This window comes from Sesamum indicum, linkage group LG15 (genome assembly GCF_000512975.1).
Source record: "Sesamum indicum cultivar Zhongzhi No. 13 linkage group LG15, S_indicum_v1.0, whole genome shotgun sequence".
Lineage (NCBI taxonomy): Eukaryota > Viridiplantae > Streptophyta > Magnoliopsida > Lamiales > Pedaliaceae > Sesamum > Sesamum indicum.
In genome coordinates this window covers 8,730,583-8,744,547 of record NC_026159.1, presented here as the reverse complement: position 1 = coordinate 8,744,547, position 13,965 = coordinate 8,730,583, and the positions used below count along the sequence as shown (strand labels likewise).

The 13,965-nt window shown below is 34.5% G+C and overlaps 1 protein-coding gene across 3 annotated transcripts in view; it reads left to right on the top strand.

Annotated features, from left to right (window-relative positions):
• Positions 1–6,865, top strand: part of LOC105178267 (serine carboxypeptidase-like 18) — a 10,947-nt gene extending 4,082 nt beyond the window's left edge. The window contains exons 5-15 of one of the 3 annotated variants that reach the window (XM_020699322.1): positions 2,443–2,565; positions 2,924–3,026; positions 3,117–3,154; positions 3,576–3,677; positions 4,588–4,674; positions 4,762–4,914; positions 5,577–5,648; positions 5,726–5,844; positions 5,967–6,080; positions 6,175–6,243; positions 6,616–6,865. In XM_020699322.1, coding sequence (XP_020554981.1) covers positions 2,443–2,565; positions 2,924–3,026; positions 3,117–3,154; positions 3,576–3,677; positions 4,588–4,674; positions 4,762–4,914; positions 5,577–5,648; positions 5,726–5,844; positions 5,967–6,080; positions 6,175–6,243; positions 6,616–6,667 — 1,032 coding nt within the window. In that variant the 3' untranslated portion in view covers positions 6,668–6,865. The remainder of the gene's footprint in view (positions 1–2,442; positions 2,566–2,923; positions 3,027–3,116; positions 3,155–3,575; positions 3,678–4,587; positions 4,675–4,761; positions 4,915–5,576; positions 5,649–5,725; positions 5,845–5,966; positions 6,081–6,174; positions 6,244–6,615) is intronic. The other 2 variants (XM_011101713.2, XM_011101714.2) reach the window with 2 other exon arrangements.

Sequence of the window (13,965 nt, the reverse complement as noted above, 5' to 3'; positions counted from 1 at the left end):
GAAAGGTGAGAAAAATATAAATTATAACTTATGGATTTATTAATATTTGAAAGTTTGTGAATTAATATATATATATATATAGGAAAAAATATTATTTTAGTCCGATAACTATGTTCATTTTTGTTTAGGTCCAGTAACTTACGAAATTGCTTACTTTTAGTCATCTGATAGATTTTCGGACAATTTTACCCCTATGAGTGCATATGGACTAAGACCGCCTTTCAAAAATTGCATAGGGGTAAAATTGTTCGAAATCTGCCAGAGGACTAAAAATAAACAATTTCGTAAGTTACTGGACCTAAACAGAGATGGACATAATTATCGGACTAAAATTAAAATTAGGCATACTTAACGGACTAAAATAATATTTTTTCCTATATATATATATATATGTGTGTGTGTGTGTGTGTGAAGAAGGTGAGAGAAAATATGGGGTAGTGAGTTGAGAGATATGCAGTAGTGGTTGAAAGAAAAAAAAAATAATTATAAAATGATTAAATAATATTTAATTATTATTGAGGACAATTCTTTCTTGAACAAATAGAATGGACTGAAGGGTCATCAAAAATTGATACGATCAAAGAGTTATTTTTTTTTTATAATAGTATAGATATATCATTAATATTCTTCTATGTAGTTTAGAGGAATTAAAAATACTATATATTTTTTTTGTTAAAATTAAATATTATAGTTGATCCCTTAAGTTTTCATTTAAAATCGTTTTAGTTCACCAAATTCATTTTTCTACTTTAGCATCCCTAAATTTTAGTTCTGTCTCAAATTGATCGCTTTGACCATATTATAATTGAGGATAAAATGAAAATTTATTTTTTTTCCATCACTTTAGTTCCTAAGTTTGTAAGTTGTCAACTTGGAGTTAGTGTCATTTCAAACAAGTGAAGTTAGATTTATGGAATGATGATATAATATGTACAATAAAAAAGTTATTAAATCGGGTTCGGTAAAATACAATAGATCATACAATAAATGCGTTATATTTGACATATAATTAATCACTCATCTTAAAAATTGCACACCAATCACATGACCAATATATCGCATTTATCATATAAGTATTTCATGTTTGACTAAATTCAATTTAAGTTAGAATTTTCTTGTGCACAACACTCCTCGTTTTATATTGTGATTGGGATAATTCCTCGGAATGTATATATCTTCCAAGGGCAAAATAGTCTCTTCATATTATACTCTTTTTTCATTGACGGATTCTGTTATATTTTTATTTTTGGATTATTTATTTTCTTGTTGAGAAATTGAAAAAACTAATATATTTTAAAAATAATAAGTAAAACTTTGTAGTATGATTGCAAATACATATTGTGTGAAATATTAGTATGATATAATATTAGCAGTTATGTGCTCACTGATAAATAGTAAGGGTACGAAAGTTTTCTCGTAATAAGAATAAATGCTCGAGTTTTTCACTTATAGTACATTTAACCATATGTTGCACTCATTAATATTAGTGTACCTTTAGTATATTATGATAAAAATCAAAAGTAGTACAATTTCAAAATAACTTTTTACTATTCATATTAATATTAAATCAAGAAAAAACAGTAATTTTGATTACGTATATTAGAGCTCTTTTCAATTAGTTCTATTTGTTATGATTTTTTTAAAAAATTACGAAAAAATGGTAACAAATAGGGTAAATTGAAAAAGATTCCAATATATGGGACCAAAAATTCATTTTTTTATGAAAGTAATTAATTAGAAGTCACCCATTTTAAATCTTTCAAAAGTAATTTAATAAGATCGATATTTTTATTTAAAATTGCATGATATTTATTTTTTTCATATACATATATTTAGTATTTGAAGTTTATATTAGTATTTTATATATTATTTTCTAATCCTATACATTTTAAATTTTATTGTGCCTAATAAATTAATATTTTAATATTAATATTTAAAAATAATATCCAACAAATTAATCACGTATTTATCTATTAATTTTTTTTAGTTGGATATATTTTACCATTAATGTCCAAGGACTTTAGAGGCATTAGGATTTAGGACTTTTAAATAGTCTTTCTTTTTATAAAATTTCATCCTTTAGATTTTTTTATCTATTATTTAAAACATTATTTAAGGATATAAACATCTTTTCACAATGGGAACAAATACATGAGAGATTCATACTTTTATATATAATACAGATATCGATTAGTGATAACTTTAGAATCATCACTTAATAGTGTGTCACCAATATCATGTTTTCTTGACCTGTGAACTAGCCAATCACAGAGCAAGTTTGATATACTTGTAATGTGATTCATCATTTTTCTTGAAATGTACACGAATCATACGATAAGTGTAATATATAATTTGTTCAAATTCGACCAAATCCCCTCTACATTATAATTTTCCGAATACAATCACTCCACCATAACTTTTCCATTTATGGTTTTCCTACAGGTTGCTAACATTATATTCATAGACTCGCCTGTCGGAACTGGATTCTCCTACGCCACTACTTCACAAGCCTATAATACCTCCGACACTAAATCCGTCGAACATAATTACTTGTTTCTGAGGAAGGTGAGGAGCTCGGAACAACGTAACTATCATGCATCTATGCTCTTTTCCCCTGTTTTCATTTTACTTCCAATTAATACGAAAAAATGCAAGCAACCCCTTATAAAATTGTAAATGAGTAAATTATTCTCTTATTAAAAAAAATAGCAATTCACCTCCCAGCATTTTTTAAAATGAAGTAATTAACCCCATATGTTTTTCTAAATGAAGTTTACTTTAAAATATAAAGGGGGTAAGTCCCTATTATTTTTTAATATGAGAGTAATTTGCTCATTTACAATATCATAGAAAGGTAAATTGGACTAACCCCGAAAGCTGAAGCTATTATTTGAAGCTAATTCTGTGTATTGGAATAATCCAGTGGTTGTCGAATCACCCAGAGTTTGTGAAAAATCATCTGTACATTGCCGGTGACTCTTATGGAGGCAAAATCGTTCCCATGGTAGCTCTGGAAATAGCGAAAGGTGGCGTTTTAAGACAATGAACTCTCGGTAACGAATTGTGTTGAATTATTCCTTGTCGGTATTGAGTTGAAATTAGTGCTGATTCTCCAGGTAATGAAGCTAGAATTGAGCCACGGATATTAATCCAAGTAAGTTGAAATTCTGTAAATTTTAGCTTGGATTCGACTCGGTCTAACCTGAGCCCACTAAAAAAATATAATTCTTTGGTATGGATAATTAATATAATTAAAAGAAAAAAACAGTGTCAAATACGAACGAAACATGGCTTCTCAATGGTTATTGCCAGTTGTTTCTGCAAGTGTGGTGAATGCTTTGGCTATGCAAAAAATCATGGTGAACATTGATTCATCATGGTAAAATTTTGAATTTTTGCTTTGATTTTATTTAATTGTAGTATTGATTAACCATAGTTTCTAAACCGTGGCGATATATAGTATAGCGAAAACTCAATCTTTTTGTAGTGGGCAATCGTCATCAGTCAGTTTTAACACAATGAAATTGTCTTGTGAGTGTCTCATAGAAGATAAGAATATTGAGGAATTGAAACAGGGGTACATTGTCGGCAATTCAAGGACAGATCCAAATAAGGATGAAAACGAGAAGCTTCCTTATGCTCACAGGATGGCGCTCGTTTCAGATGAATATTTTGAGGTAGTTTTATTTACTTTTAGGATAATTATTATCTACACTCCCTGACTAATAAAATATTTACATAAATTATTTTTGCATCTTAAAAAGTTACGTATATTTGTAAACAATGTCAGCATCATTTACAGAAATTATTCCTATCTTTTGAAAATTACATATATATCCTTTAGAAAAGTCAACAACATTACATAAGTTATCCCTACTTTTGACTGCCACGAATAATTTATGTAATTACGCAAAAAAATTGTGATTATTTGCATAAATGAACCATAAATAAGAGGTTATAAATATAATTATCCTTTCCTTTTCATGAATATCTTCTGAAAAAGAAAGTTGTTTGAGAAAGCACTATCAATTCAAAAATGGTAAGTGCAATACACTTGCCTTGTGATTGGCGTACAATTTAGGGAAAGTGATCAATCACATAGCAAGTGTGATACATTTATTTTATAATTAATTTGGTTCGACCAAACTTAATTTAGAGAGGAATTTTCCAGCAAAAATATGGATTATATTTGAAGTCAAAGTGATTATCTTGAATTCACGAAATTCATATTAGCTGGTTTCAGAACATCATCATCATTCATCGTATGGTCCCCAAACTCCAAGGTTGATGTTACTATTGGAATTAATTAGATTTTGTTTCATGCTTTTGTACTGTCATAATATTTTCCATAGTCTCTGTGTCCAAGTAGATCATAAGTTGCAAATTGACTCGACTACATTTATATGTTCGACTCAACTCGACTCGACTTGACTCTGAATTTACGTTATATCAGATTCGTAAATCATTATCGGTTAAAAAAATGTTCTGTTTCACCTTTTTCTTTGGACCAAATTGACGATTTTAATACGTTATGTCATATTAATTAGATAATATGAAATAAAATGACTAGTATCTTGACAATTTCAGCTAGCAAAACGCAACTGTAATGGAGAGTATGTGAGTCCTGATCCAGATAACATAGGATGCCTTTACGCTCTTCAACTTGTCAATGAGGTAATGTTGCATTTCCTTATGCTGTCATTTTTTTCGATTAGCATGTTTATGTACGCACGGATCATTCTCGTGCGTAACCGAATACAGTGTACGAGTCGTGTCGATGAAGCGCACATTCTGGAGCCGAAGTGCAAATTCATGTCACCAAGACCTAGCGTTTCTCGGTCGCCCCAACTATTCCTAGAAGATGATCCAGTTGACCTCCTTTCCTTGTCCAAACAAGAGAAACCATGGTGTCGTGTAATTTTTGCTCTTCCGTCTAACATATTTTGCCATGTCCCCTCGACACATGAGATAGGGTTAATCACATTTTTTCTCTCCTAAGATTTTGTATAATTATAAATAGATCCTATATAGTTTTAAAAATTACATCTAGTATCCAGTAGGATTGCTTTCATCTAACAAATAAGTCCCTTCATCTTTAGCCAAAATTCATTGAATTTATTGATATTAATAAAAAACTGAATGAAAATTGATATTTATCTTCGATTGACTTATTACTCATTTATTGTAGGTCAAATAAAATTTTTCTGACTATACTACCCTTATAACGATGAAAATATACCTCCGGATCACATGCATTAAAGTTTGAAGATGTACAGGGGTAATTTTCTGACAAAAAAGTTTATTCGACCTACAGTAAATCATAATAAGTCAATCAAAAGTAAATATAGATTTTTATTCTATTTTTTGTTAATATCAGCAAATTAGTCGAATTTTGACTACCAGAAAGACTTATTTGTTAGAAGGAACCAAACCTCAAGAATACTATATATAATTTTTCAAATCTAAAAAAATTTACATATAATTATTTTTATAATATAGTATATTATTGCCACTAGACGTATATGATATTATTGCCAGTACTGGGTTTTCCTTAATAAAAGTGTTCTTGTTTGCAGAACTATAATTATGTCTCCTCTTATGTCTGGGCAAACAATGAAACTGTCCAAGAAGCTCTTCAAATCAGACAGGTAGATGAACAAACAGACAAGTTCGTATGTCTTCCTCCATTTTGTCCACATTAATGAATGTCTTAACGCAAATTCAGGGAACAATAAGTGATTGGAAAAGATGCAATAGGAGCTTATCCTATGAACAAGATGTATTAAGTGTTTCCAAACATCATCAACTTCTCAGTGACAAAGGCTTTCAAGCCTTGGCATACAGGTGATCAAATAAATACCTACTTCCTAAACTATATCGATGGCTCAAAAAATTTCAATCAATTTGTCTTTTGCTGTAATAATGTAATTTTTTTAATTATGTGTATGTTACCTCTTTATTTTCAGCGGTGATCACGACATGATTGTACCTTACATGAGCACTTTGAAATGGATACGCGATTTAAATCTGACCCTCGACGAGGATTGGAGGCCTTGGACTGTCGACGGTCAAGTTGCAGGGTTAGTTTTCAGTTCTCGATTCCCCTCTAGAAAACTCATGCAAAGTCAATCCAACAAATGAAGTAATTATGTTCATTTTATGGTTTGCATGCAGATACACAATGAAATACAAGAACAATCAAGCAGAACTCACTTTTGCCACAGTAAAGGCAAGAACAAAGTTGTTAAGTGTTTACTTTCAATTCCCTGTGAATTGGAGTCGTTAAGGGCAAAATACAAGCAACCCCCTTATGATATTGTAAATGAACAAATTACCTCCTTATAAAAAAATAAATAGCAATTTACCTCTTTATATTTTTTAAAATACAACAAGTTACCCCCATATGATTTTTAAAATAAAGTAATTTATCTCCCTATATAAGGAGATAAATTGTTTCATTTAAAAAAGTATAGAAGAGTAAATTACTATATTTTTTTTTATAGGGGGATAATGTGCTCATTTTCAATATCATTTGGGGATAAATTACTGTTCACCCGAATCGTTAAATATTGAGATAAATGGATGTGTTGCGGTCGATGGTGTGTGTATTTGCAGGGTGCAGGTCATACGGCTCCAGAGTACAAGCCCAAACAGTGTCTTGCCATGATCAAAAGGTGGTTATCTTTATATCCACTGTAGGTATTTTGAACATCGTTAGTTTATTCTTAGTTGCGCATGGCTTCGAGATATTTAAAGAATGCTAGTGATAAGCATGTGCGTCACACGTGAGTTGTACTAGTTTAATTACATTGTTGCACTATAAATAATAATTTAAATTTATAAATAAAAATATATCTAGACTATATATAAAAGTGTGAATCGTAATTGTTTGTTCTCCATTGTGAAAAGATACTCGTATTCTTACTTAAGTAATCTTTTTTGTAATAAATAAGAATTAGTTATAAAAGAATAAAATACTACAAAACAGAGTATTTAATAGTCTGAATACCGGTAAACTACTTAGACAATGATAAATATGTCCATTACAAAATATGAATATAAAGATAATATTTCTAACACGATTAATTTGTTAGAAGAGACTTTTAAATACTTTAAAAAAAATTAATTTACTACGGCACAGTAAAATTTACAATGAAATAGCGTCTGGATAATATATAAAATACTAATATAAACTTAAAAAATTTAAAACAAAAATAAATTTATATCATGAGATTTTAAGCAAAATCAATCTAATTAATTAGAAGTGCTTTTGAAAATTAATATGAGTAACTCCCAACTAAATGATTTTGTTTTAATTTTAAAATTGGACAATTATTTTTTAGATTGTACTTTCTCATACTTTTGTTATTTACCATAATATTATAGAGGTAAAGCAATACTAACTACACAAGCCAGCACAAAAAAAACATCTTCATACATTTTTGGAGTTTTTGTACATTATTTTTTGAATTAGAGACAAAAGCTAAAATTTAGGGATGTTAAAGTCAAAAAATGAACTTGAGGAACTAAAATCATTCTAAACAAAAACTTAAGGGATTAACTATAATATCAAAGAACAAAAATATTCAATATTTCTAATTCCTTCAACTATTTAGAAGATGAATAATATATCTAACTAAAAGATAAATAAACAAATATTTTTAACCCACTTAATTAATTTTCTTTGGTCTTAAACATTTATTAAAAAAATAAATTACTAGGGCACAATAAAATTTAAAGTGAATGCTATTATGAATAACATTTAAACACTAATCCAAATAAAAAAAATAGAATATAACATAGAATAAATATCAAATCATGAAATAGTTTGATATTTAAATGAAGAAGAGATAGGAATCATCGTCGGCTAGAAGACCACACGAGTCAAGTGACAATTTAAATGAAGAAGAGATAGAAATCATTATCGGCTCCAAACACGTCAGTATTGTTGAAGGTTCTGACTCGGACATTTCTGAAAATGAAATCCAAAACGGTCCCCCCCAGCTTAAAGATGGCGTATAAACAACTCTGGATGTACTCAAGGAGTTGAATCTTGGTACAATTGAAGAGCCACACCCTATATTCATCAGTACACTCCTGAGCCCAGAAGAATAAAAGTAATACTGCAAGATTTTAAGTGAGTATAGAGACGTCTTTGCATGGACATACAAGGAGATGTTGGGTTTAGAACCGAAAGTCGCTATTCACCACCTTGGCATAAAACATGGAGCGTATCATATAAAGCAGTTGCAATTTTCTTCCAGACCTCATCTCTCGCATTGAGACAGAAGTAAACATGTATCTTTCATGGTTGATGCGACTATCGGATATAAAGCATTATCTTTCATGATGGCTCCTCCGGGTACAACCAAATTAGAATGTCGCCCAAAGACGAAGAATGCACGGGCTTTCGCACCCCTAAGGGAATCTACTGCTACAAGGTAATACTCTTAGGATTGAAGAACATAGGGGCTACCTACCAATATGCTATGCATAGCATCTTGGATGATATGTTACATAAGAAGGTGGAATGCTATGTAGATGATCTTGTGGTCAAACCCAAAAAGAGAGAAGAACACTTGGCAGACCTCCAAGTAGTACTCGACCGTTTGAGGAAGTACAATACAAAGATGAATCCTCTCAAGTGTGCCTTCGGTGACATGTCTAAAAAATTCATCGGTTTCATCGTTCGCCACCTTGGCATTGAAGTCAATCCTGCAAAAGCAGATGTCATTTGAAATATGCCACAACCAAGAAATTTGAAGGAGTTGCGAAGTTTACAATGCAATCTTGCATTAATAAGAAGATTCATATCAAACCTCACCGGAAGATACCAATCATTCAACCACCTCATGAAGAAAGATGCCCCTTTCTAGTGGGATGAAGGATGTCAAAACACTTGTGAGAGCATAAAACAATATTTGATAAATTTGTCAGTCTTAGGAGCTCTGACTCCCGAAAAGCCGCTTATACTATACGTAGCAACACAAGAACGGTCCATATGAGCACTCGTGACACGAGAGAACAAAGAAGGGAAAGAAAAAACTCTATACTATATGAGTAGGACTTTGACTAAAAATGAGTTGAAGAACTCACCCATTTGGAAAAGCATGCTTGGCGCTGTTTTATGCCATTAAGAAGTTGAGACATTACTTTGAAGCGTACTCCATAAGGCTCATCCCTCGTGCTAACTGGGTCAAGTTTGTGAAGTCGAGACCTATGCCCTTCGGAGGATTGGCAAAGTGGTCCATTGTACTCAATCAATATGCTATAGAAAATGTGCCTTAGAAAACCGTCAAAGGACAAGTTCTTGCTAACTTTCTATCTGACCACCTTATGCTTGCTGCACATGAGATATCTAATGACTTTCTAGATGATGACGTCTTTTCCATCGAAATCCTCCCAACATGGAAAATGTTCTTTGACGGGCAGCACGACCGACGGTGCGAGGGTAGGCGTCGTCTTTGTTTCACCAGAAAAATAAGTATTGACCCACTTCATTGTATTGATTGAGCTATACTCTAACAATGTCGTCGAATATCAAACCCTGGTCATCGGTCTTTAGATGGCTTTGGAGATGGGGATCATAGAGATGAAGTCTACGGTGACTCAAAGTTGATGATCAATCAACTCCTCAACATATATGAAGTCAAGAAAGACGACTTGCCTTCTTTCGGCAGGCGTAACACATGCTCAAAGTTTCGAGAGTGTGACTTTAAATAACATCCCAAGGAAAGAAAACAGGATGGTCGATGCATTAGCTAACCTAGAAACCACCTTGGCCCTATCCGAAAGAGAAACCACCGGCGTTCCTGTGTGCAGTTGATGGGTACTTCCTTTACTGGATACATCCGATCACGAGACTCTAACGCCATCATAATCGCTACTAATGATAAAGAACATTAGAGAAAGCTACTGATGGAGTATTTGAAACATGGCAAGTTGCCAAACGATACTCATCATAAAATAGAGGTGCAACGAAAGCCATCTTGTTTCATCCTGTACAAGATATATTATATCGACGATCTTTCGAATGTACTTACCAGCGTTACTTGAGCGATAAGCAAGTTTTTGAAGCCATGATGGAAGCTCATCGGGAGTTTGTGGGACACATCAATATGGTTCGAAGCTTTACTTTAAGATAAAAAGAATGGATTACTATTGGCCAACCATGGTCAGGACTGCATGGAGTATGCGAAGAAATGTGGGTCCTGCCAACTACACGCTCAGTTGGTAGAGCTCCGCTCTTGCAATTGGGTCGTTGCTATTACGGGTTGGAAAGGGCTGGTGAAACTTTCTAGTTATGAATCGGGTATGTCTTTCGTTAGAAAGAGAGGTAGCAGAGATCCTAGTTGAAGATTTGGCCCCAATCCCATCATATTCAAAAGAAAGGGGCTCCTAGGTCATCGCTCTGCTGCGTCTGGCCCATCCTCTAGGCACCTTTGGAAGGCATGGGAGACTTCGGGCAAACAAAGGCGCTGCTCCCGCAAGAAAACGAATGCGCTCCACCTAACTTCATTCACCATGCACCAGAGCCTCTAAGTCGTGAGGCCCATCACTTGATGCATGGGAACTTGATGTAGTGAGGCCCATCACTCCTAAGTCGTCTGTCGGACACATCTACATGCTTGCAACCATTAACTACTTTTTAGAGTGAGCTGAAGCAGTTCCACTCAAGGAGGTGAAGAAAGAAACTGTAGTAGATTTCATCCGAGTCAACATCATCTTCCGATATGGTGTTCCTCAGTACATCATCACCGACAATGGAAGACCTTTCTACAACAAGTCAATGGATAAATTATTCACGTAATTCGGCTTCAAGCAACATAACTCTTCAATGTACAACACAGCGGTGGCGGAAGCATTTAATAAGACCCTTTGCAACCTCTTGAAGAAGGTAGTGTAAAAGTTGAAGAAGGACTGACACGGGAAGATAGGAGAAGCATTGTGGGCATACTGGACATGCATCATACCGCTACTTAAGCTACTCCATATTCCTTAGCCTATGGTGTTGAGATTGTGCTTCATTTGGAAAGTCAAATACCTTCTCTTCACATTGCAATACAAGAAGGATTCACTGTTGAGGACAACGCCCGTCAGAGATTGGAAGAACTAGAACCGTTGGATGGGAAAAGGCTTGAAGCTCAGCAACAACTCTAGTGCTATCAAGCCCGCACCACAGTCATTCCAAGACGAAGATTTGGTTTTAGTAGTTAGACGACCAATCACGCTTACACAACGAATTAAAAACAAGTTCGCGTCAAAATGGGACTGCCCTTACGTGGTGAAAGAAGTTTACACAAGTGGTGCCTGCAAGCTGGTCGACAAAGATGGCTTGCGGATTGATTCCATAAATGGTAAATTCCTGAAGTGTTACTACCCATGAAGGATATACTCCATGAGGCACAAGACTAAACTGCATGTTACTCCTGGCCCACATGAGTATAAATTTTTGCACAGTGCCCTTCTTGTAATTTTCTTAACTCTTGATCCCTTCGCCGGGTACATAGGCAGCTCGGGTATGTTCACTCAAGTTTAGTTATATTTTCAAAAAAAAAAACAAGAAAAAGAAAAAGAGAAGAGAGAATCAACAATTAGTCACGTCTTCGATAAAAATTGATATATTCTTCGTTGGGCCTTGAAATGGGGGCATCTATTTATATGAAAATATTTTGTAATAAATTACCAATTAAAAGCCCAAATAATTGGCTAATAATTGGTTCCAAAACAAAAGTCCATAATAAATTTTTTTTTTTCATATTTTCAAGACCATAAATTCATGAGGTCATACTAAGTGGAGGCCAAACAAATATTTTTTGACTAAACTACTTTTATACATCTTCACACCTAATGCATGTGAAACAAAGTGCATCTTCACCCTTATAAGGACGGTTTGATGATAAAAACTTTATTTAGCTTGCAATAAACTTTATTTGCATTGATAGTCCAAAAATATAGCAAATTTAGTCATTTTCTGACTCCACCGTTAATAACTAATGGCACAATCCATAAATTTTCATGTAGCAATCAGCTGATAATTTTTTATACGAAAAATCACTAAATTATGTTCACGTGCATGCAGTAAAAAGCTAAATCAAGCATGGCATAGTAAAAAAAAATAAACCTAAATTATATGCTTATCCTTTAGAAATTCTCCCAAAATCTTGATCTTTCAATATCAACGTAATATATAAGGCATTTAAAGGATAATATGATTATAATGGCAGTTAAATGATAAGTTAAACGTGATAGTATATATAATGGCAGTTAAACGATAATATGGACCATTTAAAATAGATAAGTAACAATGGTGTTGCAAATATTTTAAGATTATAATTGGTATTTTAAAATTTGAGGTTGTTATATTACAAATCTCCAGTTGTGAGGGGGAAGCGATTTTCTTTTCTATACTAATTAAATAGCGATCATGATACGCAGTCCCTACGTGCATATAATACATTATTTTTCATGCTCTAAAATACGTTATAAATGAAAATCAAATATATGATCCAACACATCACATTTAAAAAAGAAAAAAAGAATGAATGAATGAATAAAAAGAAAATCAACTTAAGGGTAATATTGATACAATAAAAAAAGTAATGTAAGTGTCGCAATTTGCCATTTGTGAGTAAGAAGTATCTTTTATATTAATAAGTGTCGCAACGAGGCTCTGATACCATATGTCACAGGCCTGCCAATCTTCAGTGCAGCGGAATATCATTTCTCATATAATTTTGGCCTGTGATGCCACAAAAGTGCCAACCCACCTTCGTCCGGCCTTTGCACACATCAGAGTTCGCGACAGTCCGGGTGCTCGCTGAGGCTCTCTACATCCGTGCCCTTTGCGTCTCGCACATCATCTCGGAACTTGTCGACACATTGCCCAATGGCAAGGAGCATCCTCGCTCCACTTCGGCATTACGGCACTACGCTTGCGCACGCAACGCCCGTCTCTTGTCCAACACACCCGGTACATCCTAGGCGCTCGCCCTCGATGACCGCCTTCTATGTCTCGCCCGAGTAGGACATCATCATAAGTCCGAGGCCCAATCGATATGCCGACACCTTACCGTTCTCCCGTACGGCGTGCCCGACATGCCTTCTTGCCTTTCGGCTTAGGCTTACTGTGCGGCGGCGTCCCACTCGATCACCCATCGCTCGAGAGGCGCTGCCTCAGATAACTCGCAGCCCGCGGGGCAACCTGGCACACCACGCGGAGCCTCTCAGCACAATCGGTGCCCAACGTAGGCCATCCTGGCCCTACGCCGCCCGTCGGGTTTCCCAGCCCTTCGGGGACTCTAGCGTTCCGCTCACGAGCTGCCTAGAGCCTGCTCTTGAAGGCCCCCATCATGCCCCCAAGAGATGCTCACTTTGTGCACACGTCGTCTCATGCTACTGCCGTCGTGCACGGGGAGGACCGGCTGATGCTCACCGTATCATGTTCCCCTTATAATAGGCTTAAGAAAAAAATCACTTTTCCCATGAGTAGCACACTGAAAGGGCCGAGGAGTGCACTTTTTCAGCATCTCCAAGGCTAGAGCACTCTGTTCCCGCATCAAAGCACTCTGTTCCGCACGTTTGCTTCTACTCGTGCCTAAGGTTGCGCACAGCGTCGCTACATGCTGGCCTACATCAACCCGAGATGCCCGCATGTCGTCCCGTGCTGGCCTACATCGACCCGATTGCCTGCACGTTGCTCACAGGTAATAGCCGACCTGTGACACCTTGTCAGTTTTTTAGAATTTCTACTAATATAAAAAAGAGATACAGCCCGCTCTCATAAATGACAGTTAGTGGTACTACTACATTAATTTTTTAATATAATAATTAAACTCCTATGAAAAATATAACACGATGTTTACTTTTCTCTCTCTGTCTTTGTTTATTTTTTTAAAAAATAATTTGTTAGTTTATATACTTTATTATTTGCAGTATATTTTAAAATATAAAATATTATTTATT